The sequence below is a fragment of the Typopeltis vanoorti genome, chromosome 25 (assembly GCF_054136105.1).
Source record: "Typopeltis vanoorti isolate ZY-2024b chromosome 25, IOZ_Tvanoo_1.0, whole genome shotgun sequence".
Taxonomy (NCBI): Eukaryota; Metazoa; Arthropoda; class Arachnida; order Uropygi; family Thelyphonidae; genus Typopeltis; species Typopeltis vanoorti.
In genome coordinates, this window is record NC_143573.1 from 28123282 (window position 1) to 28145135 (window position 21854).

Here is a 21854-nt window from a genome sequence, read left to right on the forward strand (position 1 = left end):
TCTTTTGCTTGTGCAGTATAGCATCTGTTGAGGTTGCAAAGTTTTTAACAGTATAGAGACATTTTTATTCTAGTCTTTGGAAACAACAGACAATAAAAAAATATCTATTCCTGAATAAAAATGAATATTCTGTGTATTATAAGACGTTGTTGATCTACAACAAAATACCAGCATATGTGAGATTGATAAGACACAAGAACCGCTGATACTAAAAAAAAAAAAAAAAAAAACTAATGAATGTAGGATTCCCTAAAGTGTGGATACTTCTGATAATCAGATGTTACGTATATTGAGCCTCAGGCAAATGGGGCACTTCTCCCTGGGATCGAGTAAAAAATTCCACAAACTATAATCGTAAAAGTGATTGAGATATGTAATCTTACACCCTCGACCCTGGGACACTTTGTCTGTCTTAAAATTTTATTATGGGTTGGCCTGTTTCGGCCCATCGTGGGGTAGCCATAGAACACGTGTTTTATTGCAGCAATAAAACATACGTTCCTGTTTTTGGTTAGTCTTTTTCTGATTTGTGAAAAAAATGTTCATTACTGTTGTGAACAGAGACCAGTTCATTTTCCCTTTGTGTCTAGTGAGTCACTGAGTGAAGTATAAATTGTAAATTTAGAGCGAAACAAATTTAAACGGAAAAATACATTTTTAAAAAGTAAGTGTATGTAATTTAATATTATTTTACTTGTTAGTTTTATGATTTTTTTGCTTTTAAACTGAAATAATTTAATTTAGGATATTGGAATTAATTACTTGATTTTTAATAAAATATGCCGGTCAATTTTTTTATATGTGAAATTGTGCTAAAACTATTAATTCTGAACACTTTTTTTTCAAGAATTAAGGATCATTAAAATCGATGTAAAATGAAAATAATATATTATAGTTTACATCGACAAATAATTACATCAAAAAATGCTAAAAGGCATTTATTGATGTAGTTATTTGTCTCCAAGCTTTGCCCCACCACTGGAAAATTTTCTACGGAAACATGCCCATGCATACAGTCAAACTGATTTGAAATTTGTAGCATGGGTTGCATAACCCACATGACAGCACACCCAACCGAAATGGGCACACGACGCCACCTGATATATATATATATATACATATATATATATATATATATATATACACACACACACACACTCCAACTGCCTTTCGGGCTTTTGATAGCTTTTTTCTTTTTCTACCTAATGTATTGATATGTATTTCTGATGCATAATGATCAAAGCATAATGAGTCAAAAAATAACTTGTATTCTTGATATGTGAGTGAGAATAATATACGGAATAGAAGCATTGTTCAAGAGAAACTGAAAGATGTTTTGCAATTCTGTATGCCAGTACTACATGAAACTTTCATGTAGTACTGGCATGAAATCCCACTATGAATAATTCATAGTGCAGATCCCTTAATTTTCCCATTGCCGAAACACCTTTGTGGGCAGGTGCTTTGTCCTGATGAAAGATGATTTTTTTTCTTCTGCAAACCAAGTCTTTGCTCACGATTTTTTCGACTAGTCTGGTTAAAAGATCAGAATAATATTCCCTGGTTATTGTTTTACCCTTTTCAAGATAATTAATAAACAAAACTCCTTTAGCATCCCAAAACACTGATGATATGACCTTGTCTTCTTTGCTGCTGAACAACTGGCTTTTGTCCACTGTTTTGACTGCTGTTTGGATTCTGGTGTCTAATGGTGAATCCAAGTCTCATTCATAGTAATAAATCAACACACAAAATCAGTTTTATTCTTGTTGAAACGCACCAAGCACTGTTCAGAGATTTTAATGCGAGTGCATTTTTGATCAACGTGGCACCTATCTTGCACAAAGTTTTTTTCATTTGCAATTCTTCATGCAAAATATATCCTACATGTTCTTCTGAAATGCCTATAGTTTCAGCAATTTCACGGACTTCGATTCGCTGGTCATCCAATACCATAGCACAGATCCTCTGATTTCTGGTGTTGCTACAGTTTTTGGACGTCCTTCACATGGAGATCATATTCCCTGGTTATTGTTTTACCCTTTTCAAGATAATTAATAAACAAAACTCCTTTAGCATCCCAAAACACTGATGATATGACCTTGTCTTCTTTGCTGCTGAACAACTGGCTTTTGTCCACTGTTTTGACTGCTGTTTGGATTCTGGTGTCTAATGGTGAATCCAAGTCTCATTCATAGTAATAAATCAACACACAAAATCAGTTTTATTCTTGTTGAAACGCACCAAGCACTGTTCAGAGATTTTAATGCGAGTGCATTTTTGATCAACGTGGCACCTATCTTGCACAAAGTTTTTTTCATTTGCAATTCTTCATGCAAAATATATCCTACATGTTCTTCTGAAATGCCTATAGTTTCAGCAATTTCACGGACTTCGATTCGCTGGTCATCCAATACCATAGCACAGATCCTCTGATTTCTGGTGTTGCTACAGTTTTTGGACGTCCTTCACATGGAGATCATCTTCAAGGCTGGTATGGCCATGTTTAAACTCGGCAGCCCATTTCTTAATTGTTGAAAACGAAGGAGAAGAGTGCCCATAAAATTTTATGAACTTCGAATAAATTTATTTTGCCGTTAAACCTTCTTTTACAAAAACTTTTATAACTGCACGATACTCACTTTTATCCATTTCAAGGGATATAAACACACTTTGGCTTCTGACAGCTGTATAAAAAAGACTACTTGATAGAATGACTTGCAAATTCACATGGATGCTTATGACAGATGTACCAACTTAGAAATAAAAAACATCTTGCTGATAGTGTTGCCATTTATGGTCGAGGCCGAGAACTTTTCAGACCACTCAAGTACCAATTCTGTTATCTATTTCCATATTTAATTTGTCATCTTCACTAAAAATGTTCCTAAATAGCCGAAATGGTTTACTTGTTCTATAGGTTTTCCACGCAGGACACAGACAATGTTTTCAATGTTTCTGCCTATTTTCAGTCTGTCTTTTTATTGCTCATTTTCACAAATTTATTATAGCAATTTAGTCAGGAAATCTTACAGACTTGTACTAGATTCATTTAGAAGTATAACATCATCTGTAGGGCTGAGCATTGCCAATTTTTATATCAGGTTTAATACCACTTTCCTTCATAATGTTATAGATAATGAATAATAGCAGAGATAAGGTGCACCCATGTCACACACTTGATTTAACATAAAATCATCTTCCTGTTTCAATTCTAACTGTTGAATTAGAGCTCAAATAAAGACTATCTATTGCTCAATATAATGTCCAATTTACACCATGTAAGTGTAGCATTTTAAAACAGCTTTCCTCTGCATCCTGTCATATGCCTTTTCGAGATCAACGAAAATTAAATACAAATCCTTATTTTATTCCCAAGATTTCTCAATTATTTGACTTAAAATGAAAACCTGATCCTGACAACCTCTATTTGGTCTGAACTCAGCTTGTTCTTCACCCTTCTTCATGTATACTTACAGAAATCTTACCCAAGAACACTCAATTGCAAAATACTTCTGTAATTCCTGCATTCAGGTTTATTTTCCTTTTTACAGAGGGGCACTATGAGAGCTCTACTCCAATCACCCAGAATTTGATTATCCGACCAGGCTTTCTGAATTATGCAATGCAGAGATTATAACACTTTTATACCTATATATTTAATAATTTCTCATCAAATATCAGCTACTTCAGCTGCCTTTCCACACTTCAGTTTCCTGTCAGTTTTTTGGTGGATTTTTCTACTTCAAGTATGGATATATATATTTATATTCCTGAATGCATTTCTGTTAAGTGTTTTCTACCACTATGCTGACACTACTTGTTTCAGTTAGCAATCTTTCAAAGTGATTACTCCAGACATCTAGAATATCTTTATTTTCAATTTTAATGTCACCATTGTCATCTCTGATTCCTTTTACAGTACTCTTTCCTCCATTTCCATACTTTTTCAATAGTCTCCAAAATATTTTGCAACCTTCCTATTATTTATTTTTAATGTTCTTACCAAAGTCATTTGTGGGCAGGTTTTCCCATTACTTTTGTTTAGCTAGTTTTACATTGCTTTCTTACATTTTTCTCTGTATTCTCTAAGAGCAGTAGCTGACTTGCTTGCATGAACTTTTGACATGCTTTCTTCTTTTCCTTGACTGTCCTTTTAGAATTCTGATTTTTCTATCCTTGCATATTACCTCACCAAATGCCTCTCTGGTTGAATCAATCCACTTCAGGGTTTGCCACTGAATCTCCAAGGTTTATAATATCAGAGTCCTATATACCATTAAAACTACATCACTCCATCAGTTTAACATATTTTCATTCCCAGTAGGATCAAATTAACTATTTCTATAAAACAATGAAAATATCATAATAACCACAGTAATAAAATTAGTTCTTGTTTTCAATCTCTTTTATTTTTTCTTGCACAATGGTTGTGTATCTGAGTCTACAGTTTATCTCTAATAGCTGCTTAAGTTTGATTCATTTTAAAAATTTATATACCTTTCAATCTGAAATTCAATTATATATTTTTATTTTTTATTTATTTCTTTATATTTTTACCATATCAACATCCCAGTTGTGATTTTAATTAACAATGCATTCTTATTCAGCTGGCTGTTTGGTGGATAACTGGCAAGTTTTATGATCAAAGAGTAGCAAGGAATTAAACCCTATCCATCACTACAAATTTACCTTTATCTGTTTCATAATAGTGCTTTTAAAGATGTTGTATATATTAGATTTAATGGCAAAAGTACTAGTTTGAGGTAATTTGGTATTATATCACATTATCAAGTATGCAAGCAACTTCAGGAAAATATTCAAGGATAGGTCAGAGATCCCTTTTATATCACCCACCCAAATCTGAATTAAAACAAGACTTTCCAAATGTTTGGAAGGTTGTGACCTAAATACATTAATGAGAAGGAAATAAAATTAAAATGAATAAATTAATTAAAAAGCTCTTTAATTAAATTATCAATTCTAACAAATGTGCTGTTCATGTTGTTTCTGCCATGTAGTGCTTGCCTTAGAACTTGTCATACTAAGATGAGTTTTAGGACAAGAATGAAGACTGGAGTTATTTTCACTATGAATATGTATAAATGTTTATAATATAAGATTATTTATAATATTATTTATATTTTTATCGTATCAACATCCCAGTTGTGATTTTAACTAACAATGCATTCTTATTCAGCTGGATGAGTCAGAGTCCTATATATCATTAAAGCTACATCACTTCATCAGTTTAACTATTTCTATAAAACAATGAAAATATCATGATAACCACAGTAACAAAATTTAATGAAAAAGCACACTTATGTTATTTTCCTTGTTTTATAGTTATGGCATAGGTATCTTAAAAGATTAACCATTTCTAGAAAACAATAGTTCCAAATTTTTTATGTGGTTCTCTCCAAGAAAATATTATAAACATACAGTACATGGGCAGGTTAAGGATTTTTTTTTCCTGTGTTAATAAATAATATATTTTTATATTTTTTAAATTTATTTTTACTTAATTCTGAAACCCTGCTCTAGAGAACATGGATCTTTTCAAGCCAAATGTGGAGCAGTGGTCTAACAGCAGGCGATGAAATTGATTTCTCACCTAAAGACCATTACAAACATCCATAATCCAGTAAGTGCTTACCATTAAAGATGAAAAGGGTGAAATCTTTATGAACAGAGAAGAAATGCAGAAAAACGTGATGCTCAGAGTTATATAAGACACAGGAAGATCTGAAGAGGTTAACTGATGAATTGAAGAAAATATCAGCACCAATGTACTGAGGGATGAGGTTATAAAGACAATAAAGCACAAGCTAATAAATGAACAACACTGGTTGTGTAATACTGGTTGGAATGAAGGGAAAGCATCAAAAGAATGAGCAGCATCAATTCTAATACCCATTCACGAAAAAAAGGAAGCAAAACTTAATGAACAATTGCTCTATTAAGTCATGTGGAAATATCAGTACTTATGATATTAGCAGAAAGAATCCTAATAGAAGAAAATATAGATGATCAAGCAGGATTCAGAAGAGATAAGAGTGATGTTGCACTGAACATTAATGTTAAAATTAACAGCGGAGAAAGCTCTATTGTGAAAATAAAAATACTCATGCCTGCTTTATTTGAACTGTCAATTGCTTTCTGTACTTTCAGAAACCATTTGACAGTATACAGATCAGAAAGCATGGGCTCTACTTGAATCTTATGGAGTGGACAGGAACCTGATATGTATTTTCCAGAATATCAATGATAATGCAGAGACTGTTGTGAGAAATTGTGGAGAAACAAGAAGATGATTTCAGACAACAAGAGGCAGAAGACAAGGAGACCCAAAATACCCAACATCTTTATCATGCTTCTGGAAAGAACAATGGATGTCATAAGGGGTATTTCAATTCAAGGTACAAAAATTAATAGTTTACAATTTACAGATGACAGTCATTATTGAAGAACTAAAAAGAACGGTGCCAAAGGTAAGTGAAAAAAATAAATATACAATGAACATTGAAAACACTGAAATAATGATATCCTTTCTTAAACAACTTAAGGAATTCACAATGTAACAATAGAATATAAATTAAATTAAACTTTAATTTCCAATATTTCGGCAGCATTACGTTGCCATCTTCACAGGAACTTAAAATAAAGTTCAATATTTTTTGCATGCAGGCACTACATATAGTAAATGAGGAAGAAGCAAGGAAGCTATTGTTTCTCCTAAAAGTCCTGATGGTGCCCCCTAGTGGGCTATGTAGGTATTCTGATGTAAGTCTCCCAAATTTGGGGCAGTCTCATGCAAGCAAATTTGTTGAGGTTTGGCATGTTTCTTAGGGCTGAGGCTGACTCCATGAAAAGCCTTTCAAATTTGAATTTGCTATGGTGTATTAGTGTAGCTTTCTTCCACCGTATTCTGTGACGTGTATCCAGAGCATGGTCTGCAAGACCAGAGTGGCTATACTGGTGAAAACGGATGTAGTCCTTGTGTTCTGAAATTCTGATATTCGCTGTCCTGCCTGTTTGGCCAAAGTAGGACAGCTTACAGCTGCAAGGAACCTGGAATAGTGAAGGCTAATCACAGAAGGGGCTGGTCTTTAGTGGAGCAGATAAGGGAAGCCAATCTTCTATATGGTCTGTAACAAGAGGTCAAGTCATGTTTTTTTAAGATTTTGGTAATTTTTTCCGGGGTGCCTCAGATGAAGGGAATGGTAAATGATTTAGAGTAATCCTTGTTGTAAAGAGGGGGGAGGGTTGTTGTTTATCGGTTTCAATATTTTTTCGATTTTTTTTTGGGGGGGGGGGAGGTATCCATTGGCTGAGAAAGTGTTGAGGATGTGGTTTAGTTCAGTGGTTATGGCATTGTCATTTGAACAGATTAGTTCAGCCCTGTTGTATAGTGTATTAATAACTCCATATTGTTGTGAAGGGGGTGGTGGGAATGTTGGTGGATGTATCTGCCTGTATGGGTGGGTTTTCTATAAACTGAGAAAACCAAGGTTCCATCAGGTTGGCAGGTGACTAGTGTGTCTAGAAAAGGGAGGCTATTGTTTTCCTCTTTTTCCAGGGTGAAAGAGTGATTCTGATTCTGGGGTGTTAGTTGTCTAAATACAAAATTAATGCCGGAAAATCTCACGTAAAAAGATATTTTAAATAGTAAAATCAAATCTCATATTCAGTACCTTAAACCTGAACAGTCTAGACTTGCAGAACATGCCATCTTAACCAGACACATAGAGTTCATTGAAAAAAGACAAGAGTCCTTCACAAAAGTCAGTTCCTCATAGAATGGCTTTATAAAGAAACATGTGAAACTTTACTCTACTCTCCTAAATTAAACAGATCTGATGGTTTACGTCTATCCCCTTTATGGGAAATAATACTCTACAAATCAGGTAATCTTTCCTAACTTTTTATTTTTATTGTATATATAGGTGGTTTTTTTTTTTTTTTTTTTTTTTTTTTTTTTTTTTTTTTGTTAGGAAATTTTATAGACCTTTTTAGTTATCTTACACTAGCTGCTTAGGTGGTGCTTTTTGGAATTGTCAGTTATTGTTTAATTTGAGCTTAACATGTACTGAAGATGCCTGTGACACACAGGCAAAAATTATACTATTAAAAAAATCTTTTTACATAAGATTTTCCCCGTCATTAATTTTGTATTTATATGTCTACTCACGGTATTCCCTTACTAAGAGTTATTAGTTGTTTAAGTGTGCTAAGAAGAAGAGGAGTGTGTCAGAGCAATGTGGCTAAATAGCGAACACGTCATCAACGTAACGAAGCCATATGTGGGGCAGAGTTTAAGGCTTTCTCTTCAAAAGTCTCCATAAAGAAGTTGGCCAAGGAAGGGGAGAGTGGTGAACCTATGGCTGTCCCCTCTGTTTGTTTGTAGAATTTTCCTTGCCAAACAAAGCAGCCTGAGTTCATTGTGAACTGAAATAGGGCTGAGATATCGGGAGAAAATTTAGCTTGGATTAGCTCTAAAGTTTTCTTGAGTGGGACATTTTGTGAATAAGGAGAAGACGTCAAAACTGACCATTATGTCAGTATGTTGGAGTGTAAGGTTTTCTATGCTGGCTTTGAAGTGGGCTGTTTTTTATGTGTGATGGTATGTTGCCAGTATAGTGTTGTGTCGTCCTATCTTGCTGACTGATTCATTTATGTTGGTTAATTGAACTTATCATTATTTCCTTAAAATTCCGTTTTTATTTGTAAGATGTTGATTGATACTGATCCGAATATAAAGAAATTTATGTTATTTATGCCACTTTATATTCAGATTAGTCTATATATTGCAGAGGAATCAATCATCAACTAACGTTTGCAATCTCACTTTTCTACAGGCAGAGGTTATTAATATCCTTTAAGGCTTCCGCAAGGTCCGATAAATTTTTATGAGCGGTGCAATGAATGAAGATCAAGCAAACAAGAAATTGAATTCAATAAAACAAGACATTTAATGCAGGGTTATATAACATGTACATTCAAGTATAACTTTCTAAACAAGATAATGCAAATGAACAAATCCAAAATATCTCTGAGATACAGGCAACTTTTCAGTTAGGTTTTAAGTTTAAAGGCAAAGGTCTTAGATCTTATTATTCAAGAGATAAGTATTTCTATCACAATGTCTTTATTCTATGAGACAATTCATATCATCTACACATCGATTTAGTTCCAGTGCTCAGAATAGATACAATGCATTAGGTATCAAACATTCAACTCTCAGTTCACTATATTCTGTCGATTAATAGAAAATAGTTCTCACAGTTCAAAGTTCCAGAACTAACAACAAATATTCTTATAGTTGGCTTCTCTAATTCACTTCCAGTCTATAAACACTTAATTGAATTACAAGGCAGTTAACAATTCCGATCTAATAATAGAGCTGCTCTATTATTAGATTGGGCTAACCTCCCTATTGAATACAATCCCACCAACTCACAAATTTAGAAAACTCCACAGGCTCCTTAAGAAGGTCACTTCTTGGGCTGTAGAAGTTACTAACAAACTAAAACCGTTCAACTCCATACCGCCCCCCCCCCCTCGTATATATGGACTCCCAAAAATACATAAAGAAAATGTACCATTACATCCCATAGATGGCATTGATTCCTAAACATTTGACCAAAGCACTCACACATTATACTGACAACACACCATCACACATAAAAAACTCAGCCCACTTCAAAGCCAGCATAGAAAACCTTACACTCCAACATACTGACATAATGGCAGTTTTGACGTCTCTTCCTTATTCACAAATGTCCCACTCAAGAAAACCTTAGAGTTAAACCAAGCTAAATTTCCTCCCAATATCTCAGCCCTATTTCAGTTCACAATGAATTCAGGCTATTTCGTTTGGCAAGGAAAATTCTACAAACAAATAGAGGGGACAGCCATAGGTTCAACCACTTTCCGCTCCCTTGGCCAACTTCTTTATGGAGACTTTTGAAGAGAAAGCCTTAAACTCTGCCCCACAAAAACCAACCATATGGCTTCGCTACATTGATGACGTGGTCGCTATTTGGCCACATGGCTCTGACACACTCCTCTCCTTCACACTTAAACAACCAACATCCCAGAATCAAGTTCACCCTGGAAAAAAAGGAAAACAATAGCCTCTTTCGAAGACACACTAGTCACCTGCCCACCTGATGGAACCTTGGTTTTCTCAGTTTATAGAAAACCCACCCATACAGGCAGATACATCCACCAACATTCCCACCACCCCCTTCACAACAATATGGAGTTATTAATACATTATACAACAGGGCTGAACTAATCTGTTCAAATGACAATGCCATAACCACTGAACTAAACCACATCCTCAACACTTTCTCAGCCAATGGATACCCCCCCCCACCCAAAAAAAAAAAATCGAAAAAATATTGAAACCGATAAACAACACCCCCCCCCCTTCACAACAAGGATTACTCTAAATCATTTACCATTCCCTTCATCTGAGACACCTCGAAAAAAATTACCAAAATCTTAAAAAAACACTACTGATCTCTTGTTACAGACCATATAGAAAATTGGCTTCTCTTATCCGCTCCACTAAAGACCAACCACTTCCCCTAGACCTACCTGGTGTATACGAGGTTCCTTGCAGCTGTAAGCTGTCCTACTTTGGCCAAACAGGCAGGAAGTGAATATCAGAATTTCAGAACACAAGGACTACATCTGTTTTCACCAGTACAGCCACTCTGCTCTTGCAGACCATGCTCTGGATACACGTCACAGAATACGGTGGAAGAAAGCTACACTAATACACCTTAGCAACTTTTCATGGAGTCAGCCTCAGCCCTAAGAAACATGCCAAACCTCAACAAATTTGCTTGCATGAGAATGCCCCAAATTTGAGAGACTTGCATCAGAAGACCTTCAGCCCAACAGCCAAGAATACCTACATAGCCTGCTGGGGGGGGGGGGAGCACTATCAGGACTTTTAGGAGAAACAATAGCTGCCTTGCTTCTTCCTCATTTACTGTGTGTAGTACCTGTGTGCACGTCTTTATTTTAAGTTCCTTTGAAGCTGGCAACGTGATGTTGCTGAAATATTTATTAAAGTTTAATTTAATTTATATTCTATTGTTACGTTGTGAATTCCTTAAGTTGTTTATTAAGCATGTATAACCAATGTATAAGCCTTCCTACGAGAATGATATCCCTTAGGGGTATATATCAAGATATTGATGATGATGAAATAATGATATTCAGAGAGAAGAGGATGAAAAAGGAAATAAAACTCAAATAAAAGTAAATCCTCTTGGAAGCTCCTTACCGCTCAATGGACATGAGCTATTAGAAGCTCCATAGATAGGGTGCAACATGATGCATGATTACACTAAAAAAAGACATCTCATTAATAAAAGCCAAGGTAAACTTACAGGCAATGAACAAGATATGGAAAAGTAAATCAGTGAGACTTAACACAAAGCTGAGACTGTTGGAAACATGCATATTCACAAGCACTTTCTATGGTTGTGAGATATGGGTAAAGATTGAAGACTCGGTCAAATACTGGAATTTAAAAGAACATGTCATAGAAAGATTCTACAAGTTACAGGGATGCAAAAGGTTATGAATGAAAAACTGTACAGAAAAGTAAACTACAAAGAAAATCCAATGCAGAAAATAATTTGAAAGAAACTTAAGCTTTTGGATCTACAGGAATAAATGATAGTAGAAAGAAAGATCAAAACCCTGATGTTTGGTATAGTGGACAGTATAAACAGAGAGAATGGCCAAGATGCAAGCAGGTAAATGATGTGAAGGAGTGGTGTGGGCAGATTTGCAGGATTTGAGTCACTTGGCAATGGACAGAAGGAAATGGCAAAGAATGGTGAAAATGGCATCTGACCCACTAACAGGCATCCCCCACCCCCCCCCCCCCCCACCCCCCCCCCCCCCCACCCCCCCCCCCCCCCACCCCCCCCCCCCCCCACCCCCCCCCCCCCCCACCCCCCCCCCCCCCCACCCCCCCCCCCCCCCACCCCCCCCCCCCCCCACCCCCCCCCCCCCCCACCCCCCCCCCCCCCCACCCCCCCCCCCCCCCACCCCCCCCCCCCCCCACCCCCCCCCCCCCCCACCCCCCCCCCCCCCCACCCCCCCCCCCCCCCACCCCCCCCCCCCCCCACCCCCCCCCCCCCCCACCCCCCCCCCCCCCCACCCCCCCCCCCCCCCACCCCCCCCCCCCCCCACCCCCCCCCCCCCCCACCCCCCCCCCCCCCCACCCCCCCCCCCCCCCACCCCCCCCCCCCCCCACCCCCCCCCCCCCCCACCCCCCCCCCCCCCCACCCCCCCCCCCCCCCACCCCCCCCCCCCCCCACCCCCCCCCCCCCCCACCCCCCCCCCCCCCCACCCCCCCCCCCCCAATATTTGCATATTTAATATAGTTTTGAAAAAAAAAAAAAAAAAAAAAAGCACTAAAACACAGTCCCTCCCCATTACACTTTATATTGAAACGATTTGGGAAGAATGGTTGATTCTTATAATTGAATGAACACACCCTAAAATTGACTTCTGTTAAGAAATAATAATAATACTCTCAAAAAATTATACTAAAAAATATTCTCAATGAAGATCTATTATGAACATAAATATTACTAAATTATATAGAAAATTATTAAAGTATAAAAGAAAATATGATATCAAAGATATTTACAGCTATTAAGTCTGTGGTTATACTAAATACCATTTCATAAAGCTATTACACAAATATCAAAAAATTATGAAACACTGTAAAAATTAATAGCATAGTTCAAATCTTGGGCTATATATCACAGATATTTTCACATCACAATTGTTGTGATGTCCTGCAGATGTAAAAGTGAAGTATATATTGCAAAATGGCTCTTCAGGTAAGGATATCTCTAATTTGCTGATAAGTTCTCAAGACTAGCATTTACAAATGGACCTAAGCCCTTTTTTTTGGAGACAATGTCTATGCAATGGGAAAAGCACTAGATAATCAGACAGATGAATGAGCAAATCAATTCCAAGTTCAAAGGAATTAAGTTGCATATCAGTCCATAAATTACAGATTTCACAGTGGATAGCTAGGAAGAAATTCACACAGGCTTTAGACATAGCAACAAATACACTATTTATCTCACTGGATAAGTGAGTATTCATAATGTTTGGATGTGAGGGCACTGACTACTTGCTTATGTCATGCACATTAGAGCTACCTGAAAACTTAGAGGCCATTCTTTTTACACAATTATAAGTGAATTTCTTTGTCCAGTGTATCCCCATACGTTCAGATGATGGCTTGGACACTTTGTTGAAATTCCCAGTGAATTTGATCAATAATCTGTCCCTCTGAGACCTGATTATTTATAACTTGCAAGATAAACAAAAGATGAAGTTTATATCCCTCCTCTACCACAAATACTAATTTTACAAAAAGATTCACAGTTGCTCTTGAAGCTGTGTTGCTTGACATACAGGTCATAGTATGTGTGTATTTGAATACTATCCAGTTTGTCATGACACAAATCACTCCCATGTCAAAACAACAAAAATGCGAATTGCATCTTTGCCATTTGCTACCTTTCATTTTTCTATCACTTGCAATATTTGTGTAACGAAAGTTTGAAATGGTATCCAACATTTTAAATAATCCTATACTACCTACTATATCCTTCAGTCATAAAACATACAGAAATTCTTACCATCTGATAACTTTTCAACTGCTTCTGATGGGCATTCCATCTGACCACTATCAGAACATGGAACTGGGGATGACTGTGGATGTGAAGTTAAATGCTCTTCATTTTTTGTCATGTCTTTTAATGCTTGCGCATACAAAATAGAAGCAACCTAATACAAAGCAAAGAATGATAAATAAACTTTAGTAATTGTTAAAGTAAATCAGATACATCTGTTATTAATTGTGCATCTTTATGAAATTCAAGAACTGTGGGAAGCCCCTTAACCCAAGAGAATCTATCATACTGCTTCTTAAAGTTATTCACCAAAGCAGCAATGAAAAGTCCCTATTTCATTCATACTCTGTATGATGTGAGAAGAATCAAACCTGATACCTTTGCTGACTGCACTTTTTGCTCATCTTGGGATGATCCCCCTTGTTCTTTCCTCACTTATCACATACAGGAATATCCAGATTATAAGACATGTTAGGTTCCAGACCACTCTCAGTAAATTTTGTCATATAGCAGAATAAGTGTTTCCTTCCCTTCCCCTCTCTCCCCATATATATGCATATAATGATCTAATAATGTCTTTATGCAATCACATGTGTGTGTGAATGTAAATAAAGCATTTATGTATGTATGATATCCAAATAAAAAAATTCAGAATAATTTTTGCACATGAAACAGTCAGTTATTCTGCAAGGAAACATACCAACCAGTTTGGTCATCAATGTTCAGCATTAATTTTTTTTTCCATTTGAACAATAAGATTGTCACATTAAGGATAATTGTAGCACTTTTACACTTAGAACTTGATCTTTGTTTTTAACAACTGTAACAACAGTAGTGCAAAGGAAAGTTTAGACACAATCTCTCTCAGTGTTCGATACACCATCATCACTAAATTTTACATATTAATCTTAGCATGTAATGGAACAGGTTTACATGTCTTCTTTTTTCAATGGAGCAAGAGCACCCTTACTTTGAATTTTATCTGTCATTAGTAACAACAATAAAATAATATTCATAAATAATTTAATTCACAGCAAAACAGAGATGTAGTGAGAAATAATGTGGTAAATAAAATGAATTCATGAATAGTGTGCATTAGTTGATTCACAGGAGTATCATGTTGTAAAATAGTCATATAAATGAGCAGTAGTCATAATTGAAAAATGTCTTATGAGTCAATCATCATAAAGCAAAAAATCATAAAGCAGGGTATGACTATTGACAACTCTCCTTTGTATCTATACCAATAGTTCAAATGTTTTAGTTAAGGCAATCTACAATTCAGTAATATAATTTGTGGCACCGTTTATTTATACTTCTTAACATTAAAAACAAATATAAATCCTTGTTATTATTTTAGTGAAAAAAGAATATAACAATAAATTAAATATTTGATGTGAAATATGAGATTGGTGAAACCTTGATATATATTACAATAAATTTTTGAAATGAATACTCTTATTTCGTTATCAACTAAACCTTCCTGTAAAAAAAAAAAAAAAATCATACAAGATGCTCAACTTGCACATGTATTATGTTGAAAATTACATTAAAAATTGAAGTACTCTAATATATATATATATATATATATATATATATATATATACACACACACACAGGGTGGTTCAAAATTCCATGTACAAACTTTGAGGGGAAGTAGAGAACATCAAAATCAACCATATTCACATAGGAAAGCATGACCGGAAACACCACCTGAAGGTGATAGGTGAATGTGGTCGATTTTGATGTTCTCTACCTTCCCTCAAAGTTTGTACGTGCAATTCTGAACCACCCTGCCAGTGCTCCAGATGAGCAATTGGGTGTTAAATTGCGATCGATTGAGAATATAGAAATTCCAATCGCTTTACAATTTAACAATCAAAACTAGAGAGATTGAATAAATACGTGTTTGTCTCTGAGTAGTGTAACTGTAGTGTAACCTTGTAAATATATCCAAGTTCCATACTGTACAGTGTTCCTTGTCTGAGTATGTTAGAATACAACTAAGTAAGTGTATCAAATATTGTATAATTTACATTAAATTATGTTGTTAGCAAGTTATCTATGAGAAATGCCTTGTCATCACAATACCAGTGTCAATCAAGGTCAGGGTCATGTTGTAAGTGCAACTAAGTAAATGTGTCAAATGTTGTATAGGTTACATTAAAATTTATTGTTCGTAAGTTATCTATGAGATATGCCTTTGTCACCACAATACCAGTATCAATCAAGGTCAGGGTCCTGCCGTCTTTGTTTGAATTGAGTTGCATGTATAATTTTGTCCCACCCTTCAACTTGGATGGATCGGTCAAGCTTTCAGACCGTTGCAGCATGACACGTAAAGTTTGGAAGGGAGTGTCACTCGAAGTCCAGGAGTAGTAATATGAGAAGGATGGTTCGCCCTGGTGATCGCATACCAACGGCGCAGGAGAGGGGGGAAAAGAGAAGGTGGTCGCTATGACGTTTGACCCACGTGAGTAAGGTTTTCAGCGTTATGTGGATATCGTAGAGTGTGGGAATCCTCGTGACCAGCGCGAAATAAAAAGGTCAAGAGCACCCCCGCTCACTCTCTTTTGTTCCTGGATCGTCTCTTATTGGGATTCTTAAGGTCGTAGGCTGGACGAAGGTGGCAGAGCCTCCACTCCAGAGCTGGTTGGATGATGTATCAGCGGAGACAATAGAGCCGAAGTCCCGTAGATCTACAGCCAAGCCAGTCATCCATAGAAGGAGGAGCCATGCTTTCTTCGTACAGAGGTTGAGGAGAATTGTCGACAGCCCAGAGAACCACTTGCCACTGTTTCAGTTAAGGAAAGGAAAAGGAGCATTCTATTGAAGAAAGCCAGCTTCCAACAAGTCGACAACGGTGATGACCTCCTCCGAGATAGATAAGTAGAAACTTTTCATTGCTAGCTGTGGATGAAAGGAATTTGTTTAAGTGATCGATTTAAAGAGAGAGCATTAATGATAACATAAGACAGGACTGTAGCGATCGGAATCTTGAAAGATAAATTATTGTAGTTTCGTAGCAGTGCTGAGTTATTGTAATGACTAAGAGGATGTTGAGATGTTTCAGAAAAGGTTTTGAAGATTAGTATTGAGGTTTAAATGGTAGTACTACTAGAATTTTGTATTGAATTTAATGATAATGCTGATATCCAAGATAGCTTGTTAGCATTTAGTTTAGAAGTGATTTACTTGCCACATGTATCTAGCCTTGTAAGAAAATTTATTGGTTAATATCATCGATAATACTAAGCATGGAATGATTGGGCCCAGTTAGAGTTTTAATATCTTAATATATTAACCACTGACTGAAATTGTGTAGTGTTCTGATCTGTATGTATCATATATAATGTTCATTAAACCCTTGTTTTCTTTAATCTAATCAAGTTGTCTGTGTGTGGAATCTGAGGCACCGCCGATAAAAAGATTAATGAGAACCTAAGCAGGGAATTAAGGAATAAGACCTTGGCTATGCCTGCAGATTTAGGATAACACTTATGTTCTTTTCTGAGATCATCTCTCTTTTATTATAACTTATAAAATTCATTAGTCCTAAGAGGTGCAGTCTCAAAATATAAATATCTTAGAACTTCTTGAGATGCTGATCTCAGGACTCTGAGACAACGGGATTGACTCCTCTCAGAGTCAATTCTCTTGTTAACCAGAAGCATCACGTGTTATCAAGAAAGGGTCTTATCAATATCATTATATAAAATCACAAACATCCATTAAGGGAAAGAAGACGATATAACATGGGGCTTCCTCATTCAAGCTTTCAACATCGTATGAAAAACATGCGTCATTTTATGAATGACGAGATGGCAGACATGCACCTAGTTTATGGGTTAGCTGACGGTAATGGACGAGCTGCTGTATGAATGTATCGCAAAAGGTACCCAAACAGATGTGTACCTCATCACCAAATGTTTGCGCATTTGACTCAGAATTTGTGTGACTATGGATCATTCAGGGATCACAAACATGATAGTGGGTGGCTAAGATTGACGTGAAATCTCGCCATGCATGCGATGGACAATAATCCAGAGACGAGCACACGTGGCATTGCATCTGCTATAGGAGTATCTCGATCCAGTGTATTGTGTGATTTGCACTCTGAGTTCTTACATTCATTTCATCTGCAATGGGTCCAGTTACTGATGGCCGAAAATTATCTTTGACGTGTGGAATTCGAGCAGTAGTTTCTGCAGAAAAGTGCCGTTGACCCGGATTTTCCAACTTGTTTTTTGTTTACGGATAAAGCTTCATTTACCCACGAAAGGGTCTTCAATCAGCACAATGCTCATGTGTGGGCCCATGAGAACCCACACGCTGTGCAATCACATGCTGCACAACAACGCTTTGCCATTAATGTATGGACATGTATCGTCGCAGACCTGTTTAGTCAGCCCATGCCTGTTACCACCCCGACTGGACTCCCAGAAGTATCAGACCTTTCTGGAAGAAGTTTTGCCAGATTTACTAAACAATGTTCCAATGACTGTGCATTGGTAGATGTGGTTCCAACACGACGGGGGCTCCAGCCCAGTTTGACATTTCTGTGTGTCAGTATTTGGACAGGTCCTTTGCAGCTCGATGGATTGGGCATGATGGACTCATCACATGGCAGCCACGCTCACCTGATTTATCGAGCATTGATTTCTTATTTCTTTCTGTGGAGGTCCCTTAAAGCCATGGTGTATGAAATGCCTGTTGCCTCTGACATGGACCTCACGGCAAGAATCACCATCGCTGCTGCTAATATCCAGGCAACTCCAAGTATTTTTGAAAATGTACAGCAATCAATGCATCAGTGTCAGGCACGTATCACTGCTAATGGTCGTAACTTTGAGCACCTGATGTGAAACCATATTATGTATCCATCTACTATTGAACTGTTCAATTATGCTTAATAAAGTTTTTTACACTACTTACTGCCTTGTGTTATTTCTGTATCTTTGTGTCCCTGTTAGTACCTTCCGGTGGTGTTTCCAGTCACGCTTTCCTATGTGAATATGGTTGATTGGGATGTTCTCTACCTCTCCTCAAAGTCTGTACGTGGAATTTTGAACAGGGTCAGTGGCGAATTCTCCATGCTTGCTATGCTTGCTGCGCAAGCTCATTAATTGAGAAAGAAGTAATATTTATTTGTTAATAAATGCATGCATTTATAAGCATTCCATTTAGGCTTTTATTTTTGTAGACAGAAGACATTCTAAGCTTGCACGGCAATAACAGAGCTTTGCGTTGTGTATCGAAGGCCGACACTAGTCAAGCTACCTTGGCTTGCTCGGTTGTGGGAGCATCCAGGTCCTTGCTTCAGCACTGTGATTTCATGCGCATGCATAGCCATTTCTGCTCCCTCCAATGTCATCTCACCCTGTTGCTTAAACACGAATCATACGCAGTCAAAGTAGCTCTAGCCAGTGAGCTTCAGCCAGCCTTTACAAGTGTGCGTGTTGCTTGGGAAAATTAAGTTACAACCAACTTTTTATGATGATGTTATTGACCAGTTCATAAAGAAGAACTGTAGGGTAAAATTTGTATTCAAGTAGCTAAATTGAAAAAGATAGAATATCATTTGTAAAATAAATGTTGTATTTGTATGATCTAATGTACATAAATTTCCAAATACAGGTAACCCTCGTATAATGCGGCACTTATACAACGCGGTCTAAAATTGTAGTAACCCTTGTTGGACGCACTACTTATACAACACGGTTCCGATAAAAACACGGTCTACAAATTGTAGTAACCCTTTATCTTTTCATATGTTTTTCACCGCACGACTTAAAAATCAAATTTTATCTTCGTTAAATTTGTGTCTGCCTGTATTTCACATGTAATTATAAGTAGCGAATTTATATTACGGGAAATATCCTTTAGCACGCATATACCTCAATTGTTTACCATATAAAACGTTTGTTGTTGAGAATTGTCCTCGTTTCTGCCAGGAAAATGCATTAAAAATCATAAGTGTGTTTATCTCAAGCTGAGCACTTTATTTTCTGGTACAATATGTAATGCTTGCTTTTTTGTGTAAAAAATTATTTTTTATAGTAATGGTCACAAACTGCAATTAAAGGGAAAAACCAACATTGAAAACAAAATTAATTTCTCTCGAAGAAAAATATTCAAAATCTTGGATTGATTGAAAAATGGAGAAAAACCAAGAGTTTTTGCAGGAACTTTGAATTTAAATGAATCAACAATTCGAACAATCAAACAAAATGAACATAAAATCCGAGAAAGTGTTTATTGCTAGGTCAACGATAAGTGCAAAGCACTTGCTCGTGTACGCGATATTCTAATGGAAAAATGGAGAAATCTCTTATGATTTCGATAGAAGATTGCACCTCAAAAGAAAATTCCTATGGATGGAAATCTTATTAAACAAAAAACTCTCAAAGTTTATAAACATTTATAGTGCAGACCAGGTGTTCAAATCCGGGTTATATTGGAAAAAAGTGCAAAAATGCACCTATATTTTGAAACATGAAGGATCAGCTCCTGGATTCAAAGTTTCCAAAGATAGAATTACTCTACTGTTTTGTAGTAATGCATCAGGTGATTACATGACAAAACCGGTGTTTATTAACCAATCCCCAAATCCTCGTGCTATGAAGTTTAAGTACAATTTGTAATTTTTATACTTTTATATTAAGTATTTGTTTCATAGTTTATATATTTTCTAAACTTACATGAATTACCTGAATTAAAAAAAAAAAAAAAAGATTTCAGAACATAACCCTACTTTTTCTATGTGATCTGAGACTCGCATAACACGATTTATATAACGCGGCATTTCTGCGGAACCTAACACCCACATTATATGAAGGTTACCTGCACATAGTTTTAAATGGTCAGTAATTCATTATTCTGCTAATCAGACTTCAATCAGACATCCTCTCATTCCCTGAATGATAACAAGAGCCAGCGTGAATTTCAAGACCAGCATTCGACCCTGCCATCCTGTATATTAGGATATTCCTTTTTAAGAAGTATCTATAAAGAAATCAAGTTAAGTTTCTGAATAATCGCATCTCAATGTACATCCTTGTGTATAATCAGTAAATTCTTCTTCTTTTGGAAGACTGAACATAGTATTTTTCTATGTTCAGTCTTCCAAATTCGACAAATTTATTTTGTCGTTGTAGATTCGACAAACTGATTCTAGGGGCATTTTTTTTTCTGCTGTAACACTTTCATTTTCTTTCTCCCTTAGCAGAAATACTTGTGGTCTGTTTCTCGTAAGTTGCTAAGTCTTGGTCACAAGATTTTTTATCATCTTGTTTTCTCTTCCTAAGAGAAAATTTATTATTATTTGACACCTCCAGGGAGTCCAAGGACTCATTGAGGGAGGGCACCTACTCTACAACTCTGTCTCCAAACTCAATCTCGTCTACCCATCATCCACCAACCTTATCATCTACACCAAAGCCATCTACCGCCGACCCCCCCCCACCACTAGCATTTTCAAAAAAAATCACAAACATCCATCCCCACAGTGGGATTCAAATCCGCAGCCTTTTGGTTGGAGAACAGATACACTAACCACTCGGCCAACCAGGTAATGATTCTTTTGATGCTAATATTGAACTAAACATAAACCAGAAGAAAAAATAATAATAATAAACAAAAACCTGTATTTCTTATATCCATAACACATGCAATGCAAAATACATAAGCATAGCATACTAGTGAACTATAAACATATGCTTATTCCTGGTGATGGTGAAATATCACTGACGCTGCAAACAACTAGTTTTCTTGCATCATGAAAAATGTGAAATATTTCCCAATAACATATGGAATTTTAGGATACTGAAAAATGTAACAAGCAATCTATTTCAGGATACAAAAGTTAAAAAAACCTGGAATAAGATTTTATATGCTCATATATATTTATCAATTATATGTAAAACTAGCTAAATAAGAGTCATGGAATGGCTAGTAAGATTACAGAAGTTAACTGTAACGTGTTGCATTATTCTGAAGATGCTAGTTTCAAAATCCAGCAAAACATAAGCCAGTTAATAAACATTCTTTTTTATAATTTAGTTTGGCATTGTAATACTGTTAAAATAAGCTATGAATAACATCGAACATCTAAGCCTCTCATCTAGAATATAGAAGTTAAATATCAAGAAAGTGACAAAATGT

The 21854-nt window shown here is 36.4% G+C and overlaps 1 protein-coding gene across 1 annotated transcript in view; it reads right to left on the reverse strand.

Moving 5' to 3' along the window:
• The window catches only part of LOC150092621 (protein lap4-like), a 737075-nt gene that overhangs the window by 438652 nt on the left and 276569 nt on the right, over window positions 1-21854 (reverse strand). The window contains exons 16-17 of the mRNA XM_090414245.1: window positions 13698-13845; window positions 5046-5089 (exon numbers count right to left, since the gene is read on the reverse strand). Coding sequence (XP_090270371.1) covers window positions 5046-5089; window positions 13698-13845 — 192 coding nt within the window. The remainder of the gene's footprint in view (window positions 1-5045; window positions 5090-13697; window positions 13846-21854) is intronic.